The sequence below is a fragment of the Apus apus genome, chromosome 3 (assembly GCF_020740795.1).
Source record: "Apus apus isolate bApuApu2 chromosome 3, bApuApu2.pri.cur, whole genome shotgun sequence".
NCBI classification, from domain to species: Eukaryota; Metazoa; Chordata; class Aves; order Apodiformes; family Apodidae; genus Apus; species Apus apus.
The window spans coordinates 6059459-6072837 of NC_067284.1; the positions used below are offsets into that span (position 1 = coordinate 6059459).

The 13379-nt window shown below is 35.3% G+C and overlaps 1 protein-coding gene across 5 annotated transcripts in view; it reads right to left on the bottom strand.

Annotated features, from left to right (window-relative positions):
* Window positions 1–13379, bottom strand: part of GRIK2 (glutamate ionotropic receptor kainate type subunit 2) — a 358302-nt gene that overhangs the window by 230237 nt on the left and 114686 nt on the right. For all 5 annotated transcript variants that reach the window (XM_051614110.1, XM_051614111.1, XM_051614109.1 and 2 more), the window contains one exon: window positions 933–1100. In XM_051614110.1, coding sequence (XP_051470070.1) covers window positions 933–1100 — 168 coding nt within the window. The remainder of the gene's footprint in view (window positions 1–932; window positions 1101–13379) is intronic.

Here is a 13379-nt window from a genome sequence, read left to right on the forward strand (position 1 = left end):
TGACACAACAGCCTTTCCCTTTGTAGCATTTCCAACGTGGCATTACATGGTTTTATTTGTCTTTGCACTCTTTAACACCAAAAATCCCCTATTGTGTAAAGTTTCCAAGCCTTCATCTCTTGGGAGTGGCACGTTAGGACCACTTGGCAGATTTAGGCTAGAAATCTGTCATACAAAAATACAGGTTGAGTCTTTCACCCTTCTTTTCTTAATAGAAATTCATTCATATGATGTTAGAAAACGTTTTCAAAGAACACATAATACTGTGTACAAATCAGTCCTGCTGAGTTCTGACACCAGGCTTTGGTTTTTTTCCTATAAATATGTGTTGAACTTATTGGGGTTTTTACTTTCTATGATATAGCCATGATGCCAGTACCACCTGCATATATTGTCATAGATTTGAATGTAAAGCAACGTGAAAACTTAAATGTTTGTGATGACTAAAAATTTGAAAATTTAAGAAAAAAAAGATCAATTGTTAGGTTTTAATTTTTCTTTAAACAAATAATTTATAGTTTGGAGAAAACTGTTGAACTGAGGCCTAGGCATTCATCTGATAATAAAATTCTTAAGCCCAGGCAGTACTTAGGCTTATTTTTGTGCCTTGCTGACATAAGATGCACAAAATTACAACTATTTTTTCCCTTTTGAAGCCCACACCTGATTAACTATATTAGACTTTAATATGCTAAAGGTTTTTGTAGAGATGTACTTAAAGTGATTGAATGCTTAAAACTGAATTGGAGTGTAATTTTCAAGCAGTTACCATTACAGCCTTCAAGGAATCGTCTTTAAAGCAGTTCTTTGATGCCAGCCACAAACTTGTAAAGTCTCACTGCATATGGATTTATTGGACTGACATTTTTTCAGGTAGGTAAACCAAGTGAGCCATATTGCTCATAAAAAAAAATAGATATGCAAAATGTTACCTTTTTTGGATGCTTCAAAACTGTCATAGAGATTTATCTTCTGGGTGTCGTAGGTTAATGTGGTGTTTGGCAGAAGAGTTCTGTTTCTGTTGATTGTGTTCACAGCAAATCTGAAGGCTAATTCTTCTGCTCCCATTGGACCAGATTCCACACACTCAAAAATGCCTCCTGGTGGTGAGAGAAAGAAGAAACAAAAATACAAACAAACAAAAATAAAACAACAAACAAACTACCAGTGAGCTAAAACAGCATGCAAGAATCACAGAATTGCTGGAGTTGGAAGGGGCCTCTAGAGATCATCTAGTCCAACTCTCCCACTGAAGTAGAATAACCTAGAGCACTTTACACAGGACTGTATCCAGTCAGATTTGGAATGTCTCCAGAGATGGAGACTCCACAACCTCCCTGGGCAGCCTGTTCCAGGTTTCTGTCACCCTCACTGTAAAGTTTTTCCTCATATTTAAATGGAACTTCCTATGTTCCAACTTGTACCGTTTGTCCCTCATTCTGACACTGGAAACTACTGAGAAGAGCCTGTCTCCATCTTCCTTGCACCCACCCTTTAGATATTTATATATATTGATAATGTCTCCCCTTAGCCTTCTCATCTCCAGGCTGAACAGTCCCAGCTCCCTCAGCCTTTCCTCATCAGGGAGTTGCTCCAATCCCCCAGTCATCTTTGTCACCATCTTCTGGACACTGTCCAGTAACTCCCCGTCTCTCTTGAACTGTGCAGCCCAGAACTGGATGCAGTATTCCAGCTGTGGCCTCACCAGGGTAGAGTAGAGGGGGAGAATGACCTCCCTCGACCCATTGGCCACATTCTTCTATATGTAACCACAAAGAACATCTTTATTTATCAGTTCGGGAAAAAGCTCATCACCCTGAAATTTTTAACTTAATAAACCTGATAAATCACAACTAACGAAATTATTATTTTTTAGTTTGGAGTCAAAATACAAATAACCCTGCAACAAATCAAACTTACCTTAAAGAAAACCTATGGGGTTTTTTGTTGTGTTTTTTTTTTTTTTTGTTTATCTGTTTGGGGTTTTTCCCAGACAGCATTCATTTTATTATTTTGAGTGAAGAGTGTGGCAATTTAAACTAACCATACAATTTTGAACAATAATAGGAAAACATGAAGAATATTTGAAGTTGTTATTATTTTACATATATAAACTTGGATTATTACATGGATCCATTCCAGATCAGCCACCAGCTATGTGTGTGTGGCAGGAAGGAGGGAGATTTCTAGATTCTTTTTTTCTGAGCTTATAATAAGCTCATCAGAAGTGTAGAACAACAGAAAAAAATATGATCTTATAGCTTATTGAGGGTTGAAATGTTGTCGTTTATCACTGAGCAACATGAACACTCTAACCTCATTCTCAGCAAATACAGGAATCTAAATAATTACACCCTGTATAAACTCTGTCATGCAGTGAAAGCATCCCCAAATAAAGCACACTGCTGAAGTAGAACATGCAATTTCTAGAGTTCTTCTAAGCCAGACTTAAAGAAAGCAAAGAAATTTAATGGAACAGTGTTGTGATTAAGCTGTTATTCTCATTAATGTGATATCATTGCCTGCAAAGTGTAAATTTATTCATACGTTGGGGTAACATAATTTATTCTTGGGTCTGAAAAGATCAAGAGTACAGTGCCAATAAGTAATTTGAAGATATGTCCTTACTATGGGGACAGATACCTCACAAAAACAATCAGCATCCATATGGTCTCTTTGGTTTTCATGTTAATAGCCTCTGTCAATACTAATGGACAGCCAATGGCCATCATCTGGGATCACTAATTACAAGCCAGGCATTGTATCTGTGCTTTTCATTTACTCTGTCCTAGATTGTGGTTATTCCTTTCAAAAGTAATGCTGCTAAATGTATTGTCTAAAAAAAATTATTCAGGACTCCACTGCTTCCTCAGCAAGAAGCTCTCAGAATCCAAATTTACAGGAGCTGAGTCAGGCTGAATTTCACAAACTACAGTCAGTTTGTAAACAGTCTTGTTGAGTAGACAAGTAGATAAACCATTTCTGAAGCAATAAACAGTGTGTATTTATCACCTTTTTGCCTTTCTGGTACTACTAAACGTGAAAAGGCTTTTCTGTTTTGCAAACCTCCTGCCTCTTCCAGCCTGTTTCTCACTACAGGATGGAGGTGTTACATTTTCCTGCAGATGAGCCCTTAGATACCTTGTGAGAGCCCTAGGGGCAGATGCTCAAATATTAATTTAAAAGCACAGTCACTAACCACTAACATGAGGTGTAAGTAATAAATAGTTAAACACTACTCATTTAAAACTGATAATAGTGCACTGATGGGGGAAGCAGACACCTAAGAAAAATTTGGATACTAGGTAATGATCCAAACTGATTGAGCACAGAACATATATATAATCAATAACCAATATTAGCAATGCTTCAGAAGCTGAAGCAAAAGAAGTTTCAAGCAAATATAGGCTTGGTACACTTGATCAAGTAGATCCCTGTTACTCTTGAACTGGGAAGCCCAGAACTGGACACAATACTCCAAGTGAGATTTCACCAGGGCCGAGTAGAGGGGGACGAGAACCTCCCTCGATCTGCTGGAGACACTCCTCTAATGCACCCCAAGATCCCATTCGCTTTCTTGGCCACAAGGGCACATTGTTGTCCCATGGATAATTTGTTGTTTACCAGGACTCCAAGGTCCTTCTCCACAATGTTGCTCTCTAACAGATCACCTCCTAGCCTGTGCTGGTGCATTTTGTTGTTCTTTCCCAGGTGCAGGACTCTGCACTTGCTCATGTTGAACTTCATTAGGTTCCTCTTTGCCCAGCTCTCCAGCTTGTCCAAATCTCTCCGAATGGCTGCACAGCCTTCAGGTGAATCAGCCAATCCTCCCAGCTTCATGTCATCAGCAAACTTGCTGAGAAGACACTGTGTCCCATCTTCAAGGTCATTGATAAAGATGTTGAACGGTACTGGACCGAGGGCTCCACCGTTTTCTAAATTAACATCTAAGCAGTTTGAATTGAACTTACACACTATATGAATACCAGAATACAGTCACAAAACAGTTCCACATTCTCTGGATGAGAGCCCTTAGAAGTCTGTGTGGAAGTCCATGCTTCAGATAATTTCAGGATGCTCAGCAGAGGCACATAAATTAGTTCATACATTGACAGGAATGCAAAGTTCTAAAGGGTGCCTTCTCCATTGCTGCATAAGATGCAAGTGTAAACTTATCTGGTAAATTTAAACTGCCTTGGCCTTATTGTTGTGTTCCTCTATTTGTTACTGAATATATAAATAACAGGGGGGGGGAAAAAGGTAACTATTTTTTTTAAAGAAAATATTGAGTAAATCCACTGGCTTAATACTAGGAGACAAACTATAAATTACACCTCCCTTTTCTTATAAAATTGAAAGGAGATTAATAAAAAGGATGGACTTCCCACTTTATACTCAATTACAAAGGGGCAGTGGTTTCCAGAACTTGTTATGACATGTTAAGTCATGTTGTTTCCTCCCAAGCAGGCTGTTTTTTACTGCTGTTCTATTCAGGATAGCCTTATTAATACTCAAATTGAGGAATGCACTGCATGCTCTCAGATAAGCAGAGACAAGAGTCATAAATCTTGCCATTGGTATGTGGACAAGCAGCCAAGACAATGACTATCTCTGACAGCTTGAAATATGCAGGTATAGGGATTTGTCTTTTTTACACAGCTTGTAGGACCATAATAGGCAGGAACATCAGTTCTTATATGCAACCAGCCACACATCCTAGAGGAAATGGCTGGATTTTCACTGCTGCCTCAAAATACAGACAGAAAACTTAAGAAGAGTAATAAAATCTGTATTCAATGCTTAGCTTGCTTTAATGGTCTCATATATGACTTATACACAGGACATACGGTATCATGTAGTTCCACCTCAGTCCATAGCTCATGAAGTTTGATTGTCTGTGTACAGTAGGTGACTGCTGCATAGCTGAACATTTTTTCAAGTTTTTACTGTCAAAATAACCACTTCACTAAAGCTCACTAAATGTTAGTAGTGATCAGCACCTGAAGAAGTACAGTGATGAGGAATGTTTAAGACCAACCAGGCCAAGCCAGATCACAGAATCACAGAATGCCAGGTTAGAGGAGACCTCAAGGATCACCTGGTCCAGCCCCTTATATAGATACATACAAGAGCAATTGTAAAACTATCTTTAAATACTGTACCTTTTGCAATATATGAAAAGCAAGTGAAATACTTTCTTCTTTACAAGATTTTCTATCAAACAATGCAATGTAATTTCTTTATAGCTATTTAGAATACAGCAGTGTGAATCTGGACTGTACCAGGTTTTATTATTCCTTTTCACTATTATAACGAAAACGTCCAGAATCTCCCAACAGACAAAAAATTAAAAGGAACAATACCACTGAAAACTGCTTATTTGACTTTTAAGCTCTTTTTATCTGGATAAGCCACTGTGGGAAAAGAAGATACATTTCAGAAGTATCCTTTATCAAGACGGAGTGTACATAGGGTTTAGAGGATGGAAGCAGGACCTGGAATTTCTGGGGTTTATTTGCATTGCCACTGATATCATGTACGTCCTCAGACAAGAAACTTTTCTAGAAAATAAATATCTCATCCCAAAATAGATGTAACAAATACCTCTTCATTGTAATAGAGGAACAATTACTGGAAAATCAATCACATTTTTAAATGAGCCATAATTTATGTTAAATGCATTTGTGGAATCAGAACATGAACCTATGATCACAGAATCCCACAAACACAAAAAAAAAATGCATAGAAATCCTACCCTCAGCATCTAAGCTTAATTTTAGAGTATTTATATGAAACTGGCAAGTCTAAGACACTTTTCACCTAAAAAAGATTTTAATTATCCACAGATTTAAGAGGAATAAAACTATGTATTTTCTGATTTTACAACACATAACAGACTAAATAGCTGGTCACTGTTAGCTTTATCCTGTTAATTTAATGTAAAATTATGTATCAACAGAGAAGGAGCTTGTTTTGCTTTTCTTACATTTGAGGAAATAAGGTATAATATGAGGACACAGTAAACATGCATCTCATTTGAACAAAAGATTCTTTATCTTACAAAACTGGAAAAAAAGATTTTTAAAGGTGAGTACATAAAAATTATAATTGTCTTTAAAACTGCATTATAAATAGAGTTTGATGCATTGTAACATTTTCTTTAAGTATGACAAACACCGCATCAGAATCTCACCTTTCATCAAAAGTACCAAATAGGCTTTGAAAAGTCATAAATAAAAATGTTACTAAGCTATGATTAGACTGGAATATGCAGCATACTTATAAAACACTCTTTCTGATAACATCTCTGTTTATGAATATTACTCCTTTCAGTCAGAATATCAATGAGGTGTGACTAAAGATGACAGGCAAAATAGCACCTAAACGTGTTTATCTGCATGTACCATCCGCAAGATTTCTTCCCACTTTAAGAATATACATCAGCTTCCTCTGACATGCTAAACAATTTATTACAGAGTACACTTGATAATTTCAATGTAATTATCACCTTATTTATGTAATAGCCAGTCTCTCATGACTAGCAATAACAATAGGAAACAAAACACTACATGAAATGTGACTACAAAAATGGCCTCAAGAGATATTGCTAAAATGTGCTTTTAATTAATTTGAATAACAAGATATTTTAAATTGTCTTAAAACCTTTGTTTCCTTCCCTTTTTTCTAATGAGGCAGTCGTCACCGAGACAAGCTTTTCAGTCTCCATGAGGTAAACTTTTTTCTCCAAAACTTCTTTAAAGAAGATAATACACAAATCCAATGCTTAGGTTTTACATAAATACTTTCACAAGGATTAATGCAGAAGTCTTACAACTGTTCACAGGCTGCTTACGGGGCAGTTGCAATCTTCAAACTTTCCTGCTTATAAAGTTGAAGACATACAAGTCACAGACCATGTCAGTTTATTTCAGAAAAAGTCATAAAAATATATTAGAACACTGACAAAAATAGTTCCCAAGTCTCCTCCTATTATGTTAGACCAGGATTTTTCTTTCCATCACGTTGACTACTGTTCATCTACCTTCTCAAACCTTGGTTTGTCTGGAGAAACCAAACTGTACACAGGCAATGAAGGAAACTTTATCCAGGTTTTCACTTGCTTTTAAAGTAAAAATGACTCATGAGAAATAAGTAGACACTTTAAAATTAAATTTAGTTTGAAATTATTTCCTACAATATTATGCTATTTAATACTAATAAGTCCACATGCAAAATCTGGAGCAAAAATTAGTTTTGTTATTTTCTGGGTTTTTTCTGGGGTTACAGGGACAATTTTGTTTTACTAAGGTAAACAAGAGTCAGGAAAGGATCTAGGACTCATATCTTAACACTGTAATTTTTCAAGCAGGGCTTAGAAGAGTTTCACACCTCACTTTTCCAACAAAACTTGGAGTCTGTGGTTCCAGGAATCACTTGAAAATTCCATGGAAAGCTGAAAAGTTTCCCAGGAACTGTAAGCATCCAAGCATATAGAGAAATGTTGCAGTGTAAGAAGCTCAAACTGGGATCCCTCAACATAAAAGACACAGTGAAAATTGCCTAAACTTCACAGAAGATAGAGGCTCTTCGTTGGTAGAAGCTCAAAGTACAACTTACGTGGAAAGACACTATCAAAGAAATACACTTCTGGTGACTATATGGGTTTTGTTTGTTGTTGTTTGTTTGGGTTTTTAAATAAACAACCTGTTAAAGCACTTGCCTCTGAAGCAGAAAACAGATCGTTATATACTGAACCCTAAACCCACATCTTTCGCTGTTCAGAACAATGCCTTAACCAGCAGGCAATATACTGATTAATACCATCTTTTTTAACTTTGGTTAAAATAAGCTACCAGAAAGACAGGAATTTTCAGTCTGCAAGACCTGGAAAGCAAGAGCAAGCCTGAAGTTAGAATGTATTTCCATCCACCTCTGCTAGTTATGAAATGGGAGCTAGCCCGTGATTCCTAGATCATTTGCTTCTTATCCAATCAATTTCTTGTAGAAAAGGCTTTATTAGAATAGAAGCTCAGGGTCAGAACTCATTTTCTTCCTGAGTATCCTACAGTCCCAGCCTGTAGCTTCCAAATTGCTTTCCTATTTAATCCTGCACATCCTTTCACAATACTAGTGCACCTTACTCAACTGGTGTTTTACAGTCAGGCCACCTTCTCCCTGCTTCTTCTGGTCAAGTAATTCCTAACTCATCTTCGGTTTCAAATCCTGCTGTGTGCTAACCAAAAGTAACTTCAGAGTCAGCTCCCAGATTTCCAGCTAATATTACTCACTAAGCTAATTTAAAAGCAGCAAAGTAAACTCTGCAGAATCTAGCAAATGAGAATCACTTAATATACATTAAAAAAAATTCTTAAGAAAAAAAAGGAATTCTCACAAACACTTTGTTGAAATTACTCACAAAACCTCCAAATTGCAATGGATGTGATAAAATATCAATTTCTCTCTTTAAATAAACAGTAAAAGTACTCATTCTCATGGCTTAGGACATTAAAAAAAGATCAATAGAAGTTTTTATTCCAATCACAAAAGATTAAAGCTTGGATAAATGAATAAATAAAAAATGCCTGACTTAAGCTCTGCTGAATGCCATGACTGCTGACAAAGTGAAATCTGAGCATCTTGATCCAGTAGAATCTTTTCTAGAAGTAAAATGTTTAAATTGTTATCAACTCTAGGATGATATTTTTTTGTTTGTTCATCCTTAATATTTACATGTTTAGGAGCTTGTGGTTATTTAAGGGATTTAAGTAAGTTCAAAAACTGCATTTTCACATTTGTATCTTCCTTTTCTTAAGATTTTCACAGTAACCTGAAAGAATTCTTATGGAGTTTATTATCTAAATGACATACTTAGGCTTAAAAAATGTATATACACATTGTAACAGGAGAGAGGCAGGGTGCCAAATATCAGTCTATGAATGGTATGAACAACATGGAGTTCTCATTATTCCCAGAATAATCCCTTTCATAAATGTGTTTGGTTTTATAATAGTTATTCTTTGGACTAATATGCTGTTTAGAATTCTATTGTTGAGAAAAAAAGTGCTACAATTGGTTTATTTAAAGGATCTGTATTGCTATTATTTTGTGAAACACACTTTCTTTTTAAAGACATTTCAGGCAAAAACAGGAACTGTGATATTTTTGCTGAGCACAGGCAAAGGAGCTTGAAAGAAATTGGTTTCTTAATGGAAGAAAAGTAGAAATCTACAACTGCTCCTCTGTGATCCCTCAATAAGAGGAGGCTAAAACTGATAAATTTACTGGTTAGTCAAGGATTAGAAACAGTGTGGTTTTGCTTTCTAAGGATGGTATGTGAGACAAGAAGTAGAGGGGGTTTAGTTTGCTACATTGTGGTTTACATTACTTTATATTAATAATAATAATAACTGATAATAATACAGTAAAAACCCCTAAGCAGGGGGGCTTGACTGGAAGATCTTTGGGGATCCCTTCCAACCCTAACCACTATGTAACTCTGTAATGTGTTCCTGTTTCCCAACACTGTTATGTTACAGTTCGTTAGCTGGAACAGTTTGTTTCCATTTTGTCCTTAAAGCTATTAAAAGGCAGATTTTCTTCAGTACTGCTTGGAACATTTCATCATATTTTCATTTTTTTTCCTAATTATGTTACATATATTACACTTATTATATTAATGTGTTTCCTAATTATATTACAATTAAATTGTTTGAAATAACCGTTACAGAAAAGCTGTGAAATAGCAGGGAAAATTACAATAGTCACAAAATAATTTTAAAAAACCACTAAAATCAGACTGACAGAAAAGTTTTTAAGGCGTCAGACATTTTATCCTGTTACATTTAATGATATACTCAATACTCAAATGTTCCATTTCCAAAAAATGTTTTAATTGGAGAGTTGTTTTGATATTAAATCTTCTCCTCGTAGTAACAATCTCACTAAAATCACTTTTTGCCAAAAGTATTGTTAATACATTGTTGGTGAAAATATGGTACATGCTGCTACAGGATTATGGTTTAAATACTTAGAAGCAATTTTCAGAAGACTAAGGTGGGTTATTGAGTATGATTTGGAAAAAAAAAAAGTCTTCACTATTTCTGTCCCTAATGTACCAGCTTCTTGGATTGTATAGAAATGGTATTCCTGTATTCTGTTATTCCCTTTTTGAATCTTCAACCATGAGTGAAAAAAAGAAAAAGAGTGACTTATCATGGGGCCAGAAACAAGCAAATAGTATGAGCAAACAAGTATTAGGTGCTGATGATAACAACTCAAAGGAGCAAAAGATGAATCTGTAGTGAGATTGTTAAGTGCTAAGGTGGTGAAATGAGGAAGGTAAACAAAACCAAAAAAGCTTCTTATCTTGGAAAGCAGACATACTTAGTGCATTTGCTGCTAGGCTGTGCAAATTTACTTTTAAAATTTTAAAAATATATTGGTTCCGATTCCTTGAGTTCATCAGTTTTGTAAGTTATGCCAATAGTGAAACGTACTCCATTTTGTAATGTGATCTAAGACAAATTATGCACCTCGGCATGACTTCTACAAGCAACACCTTAGTAGAAGAAATTAAGACATTGCTCTCCAAAGAAATTAATGAAATGTGCTGTAAACTCCATAAATAACAAATACATATGCAAAGTTTCTTGAAAGATTTTGCATGCCATTTCTCTTCCAAATACTATACAAAAGAACCACAAAATTTGCCACATATTCACATTTCTGAAGTAATTCCATTAATATGATAAATACTAATAAAGAGTATGTTAATATATATGAAAGTTGAGTGCTTCAGAAACTGATAATTTATGGCAGATTCACGTTGAGAACAGATTCTAATAAGAACTTGAAACAAACAAGCAACAAATATATAATGAAGTACAAGATGATCAGTTTCAGTATATTATACATTAGGGATACTGACTCACTTATCCAGGGATAAACCAATGATGTTAAATTCACAGCCTGCAGAAATATAATTGGAGGGGCTGGGGGAAAGCATCATTCAGAGGCAGAAGATAAAAGTATTTGATTAGAAGCACAGAGATACTAGATACTTTACACCCCTCTCATTTGCAGTACATTTGACAGTCATTTGTATTTCTTAATAATTATCTAATTATCTTTTCCATGAGAGGGAAGTTATTTATAGTCTTAACAACTGAAATATTATATAAATGTGCAAATGATACTTCCACTTATAATCTTTCACTCTCTTTCTGTCCACATCCCACAATTCAGCACTAGTTGTGCATCCGCAGAGTTTAGATTTATAATCAATCATATGCAGATATTTTGTGTTATTAAGAGCCTAAATGCTAAGAAGTTGTTAGCTAATGTGATAATTATGCTCTAGAAAGTATTTCACTGATTTGATAATTAAGTTTTAATTACCGAATTAGAAGCCTCTTGGGAAAAACTGAGAAGTGGTTTTGGCAGGAAAGCAGGAGTTATGAATCCTACCTTATCAGAACCCAATATATGGATTAAATATTGGAGTAAAGGAATAATAAGACTAGACAGCAAAAATGCTTCATGTTTTTCTTGTAATTTACATGGTGTAATAAGAATTTTTTTTCATCCAGTGTGATCAGTTTCACCCCATGATGAGGCTTTTTATTTTTTAAACACTTCCACAAAGGACACAATTTTTTCATAAGGAAAAGGATGTTCCATGGATCTTAGATATCACATAAAATGTCTTCTCAAGGAATTTCTATCTTACAACTGGATTTGTCAGTGTATGAGAAAAATAGTGTCTTCAATAAAAGCCATTCTCTTTTAGGTATATGAACAGGCTGTTTAGCCACCTCTTTCACAAAACTTACTTCTCCACCCTCTGTTTTCAGATATTCAAGCAAGGAAGCAAACTTAGCAAGAAGGCAAGGTACTGACAGAATCATTCACACTATTTCCCGTAAGAAAACAGTCTAAGTATCTTGAACAGAACAGGAAAAAAAAAGCTTTGAAACAGCAATCCATGAGATAAATTCTCCAATAGGGTTTAATATGGAGTGGAGAGAGGGCAGGGAGGGAATAACAACAGTTGAAGGTTAAGACAACTATACTTAAAAGCCCATAGGTGTAGTATGAGTAGCCTAAAAGTACTATCTAAAAGAGGTCAGATTTCCTCACTTGGTCCCTGTTGACACACAAATCTAACCCTCCTAAATACTCTTGCATAATCCTCAGTAGTCTTCTGCAGGCAAACCTCATTAACTTTTTCACTAGAGAAAAATTAAAATCTTATTTCAGCAGCCATTCTGAAGATGCTACACAAACCAGATGCATACAAAGTGGTATCAGCCAGTTTCAAGTACACCAACCTACACTACCCTTCACACATTTTAGATAACTAAGACACTGATATTTTACAGTGACTGCTCAAATAACTAACAAAAAACAAGTTACATAGAAGTGGTCACCTTCAGATCCAACTAAAGAGAGTTTACTCTCAGAACTAGAAATATATATTTTTCCTTAAGCCAATATGGACCCATTGATAAATATAAAATTAACATATCTTGTATAAAAATAATTTGGTGGTCTTTTGGAGGAATGTTGAAAAGACTTGTAAAGGTAGATTTTTCCCTACTAAAAACTATACAGGTGGTACAGAACACAGATGTACAAAATTTATCCTGCTAGAGGACTGTTGAAGCTAATATGATAGTTTCCACTATAGCAAAAAAGAAAAGCACATGCAGAGACTGATTCAAAATAAGTAGACTAAAAGGGTTTTGGCATGTGTGCTTTTTCTTCCTGCTCATTATGGAGCTTAGATAGGATGAATGGAATCTTGTCCTTTGAGCTTCTTTTCTGCTGGTTCTTCTCTGTGAGTATATATCTGCACGTGAGTATGTGAGATACACACGTGGGCTGGTCACAATATAAAGGTCCTACAGCAACAGCTTTCTGACATGGTATTAGTTGTTTCTGACATTGTTTTAGTTGTTATTGCTGTTGAATTATTTACTATTACCTGCATTTTGAAACAAGCAGTCATAAACATCTTCCATGAGAGTCCTTCCCTGTAGCTGTTTTCCCCCAATAATAAAAATTTAAAGATGCCATGCAGTGTTTTTTTTCCATGATTACTGCATTGTAAAATGTGCTCACAAATCATAAGTTTCCATACCCAGTAAATAAGTAGCAAGGACTTCTTTAGAACAGACACAAGTAGAAGCACATCCCTCTACCTCAAAAACAGGATTATGTTTTCATACATATGAAGATATCATGTAAATTAGATTCAAATAATATTGTCTTAAGTTATTAGCCTATCATTGTTAGTGAGCACTTTTGAGAAAAACAGGGTTTTTTAGTCTTTCACATGGATTATATAAACCACTAGCCTCAGTGTCTTTATGATTCAA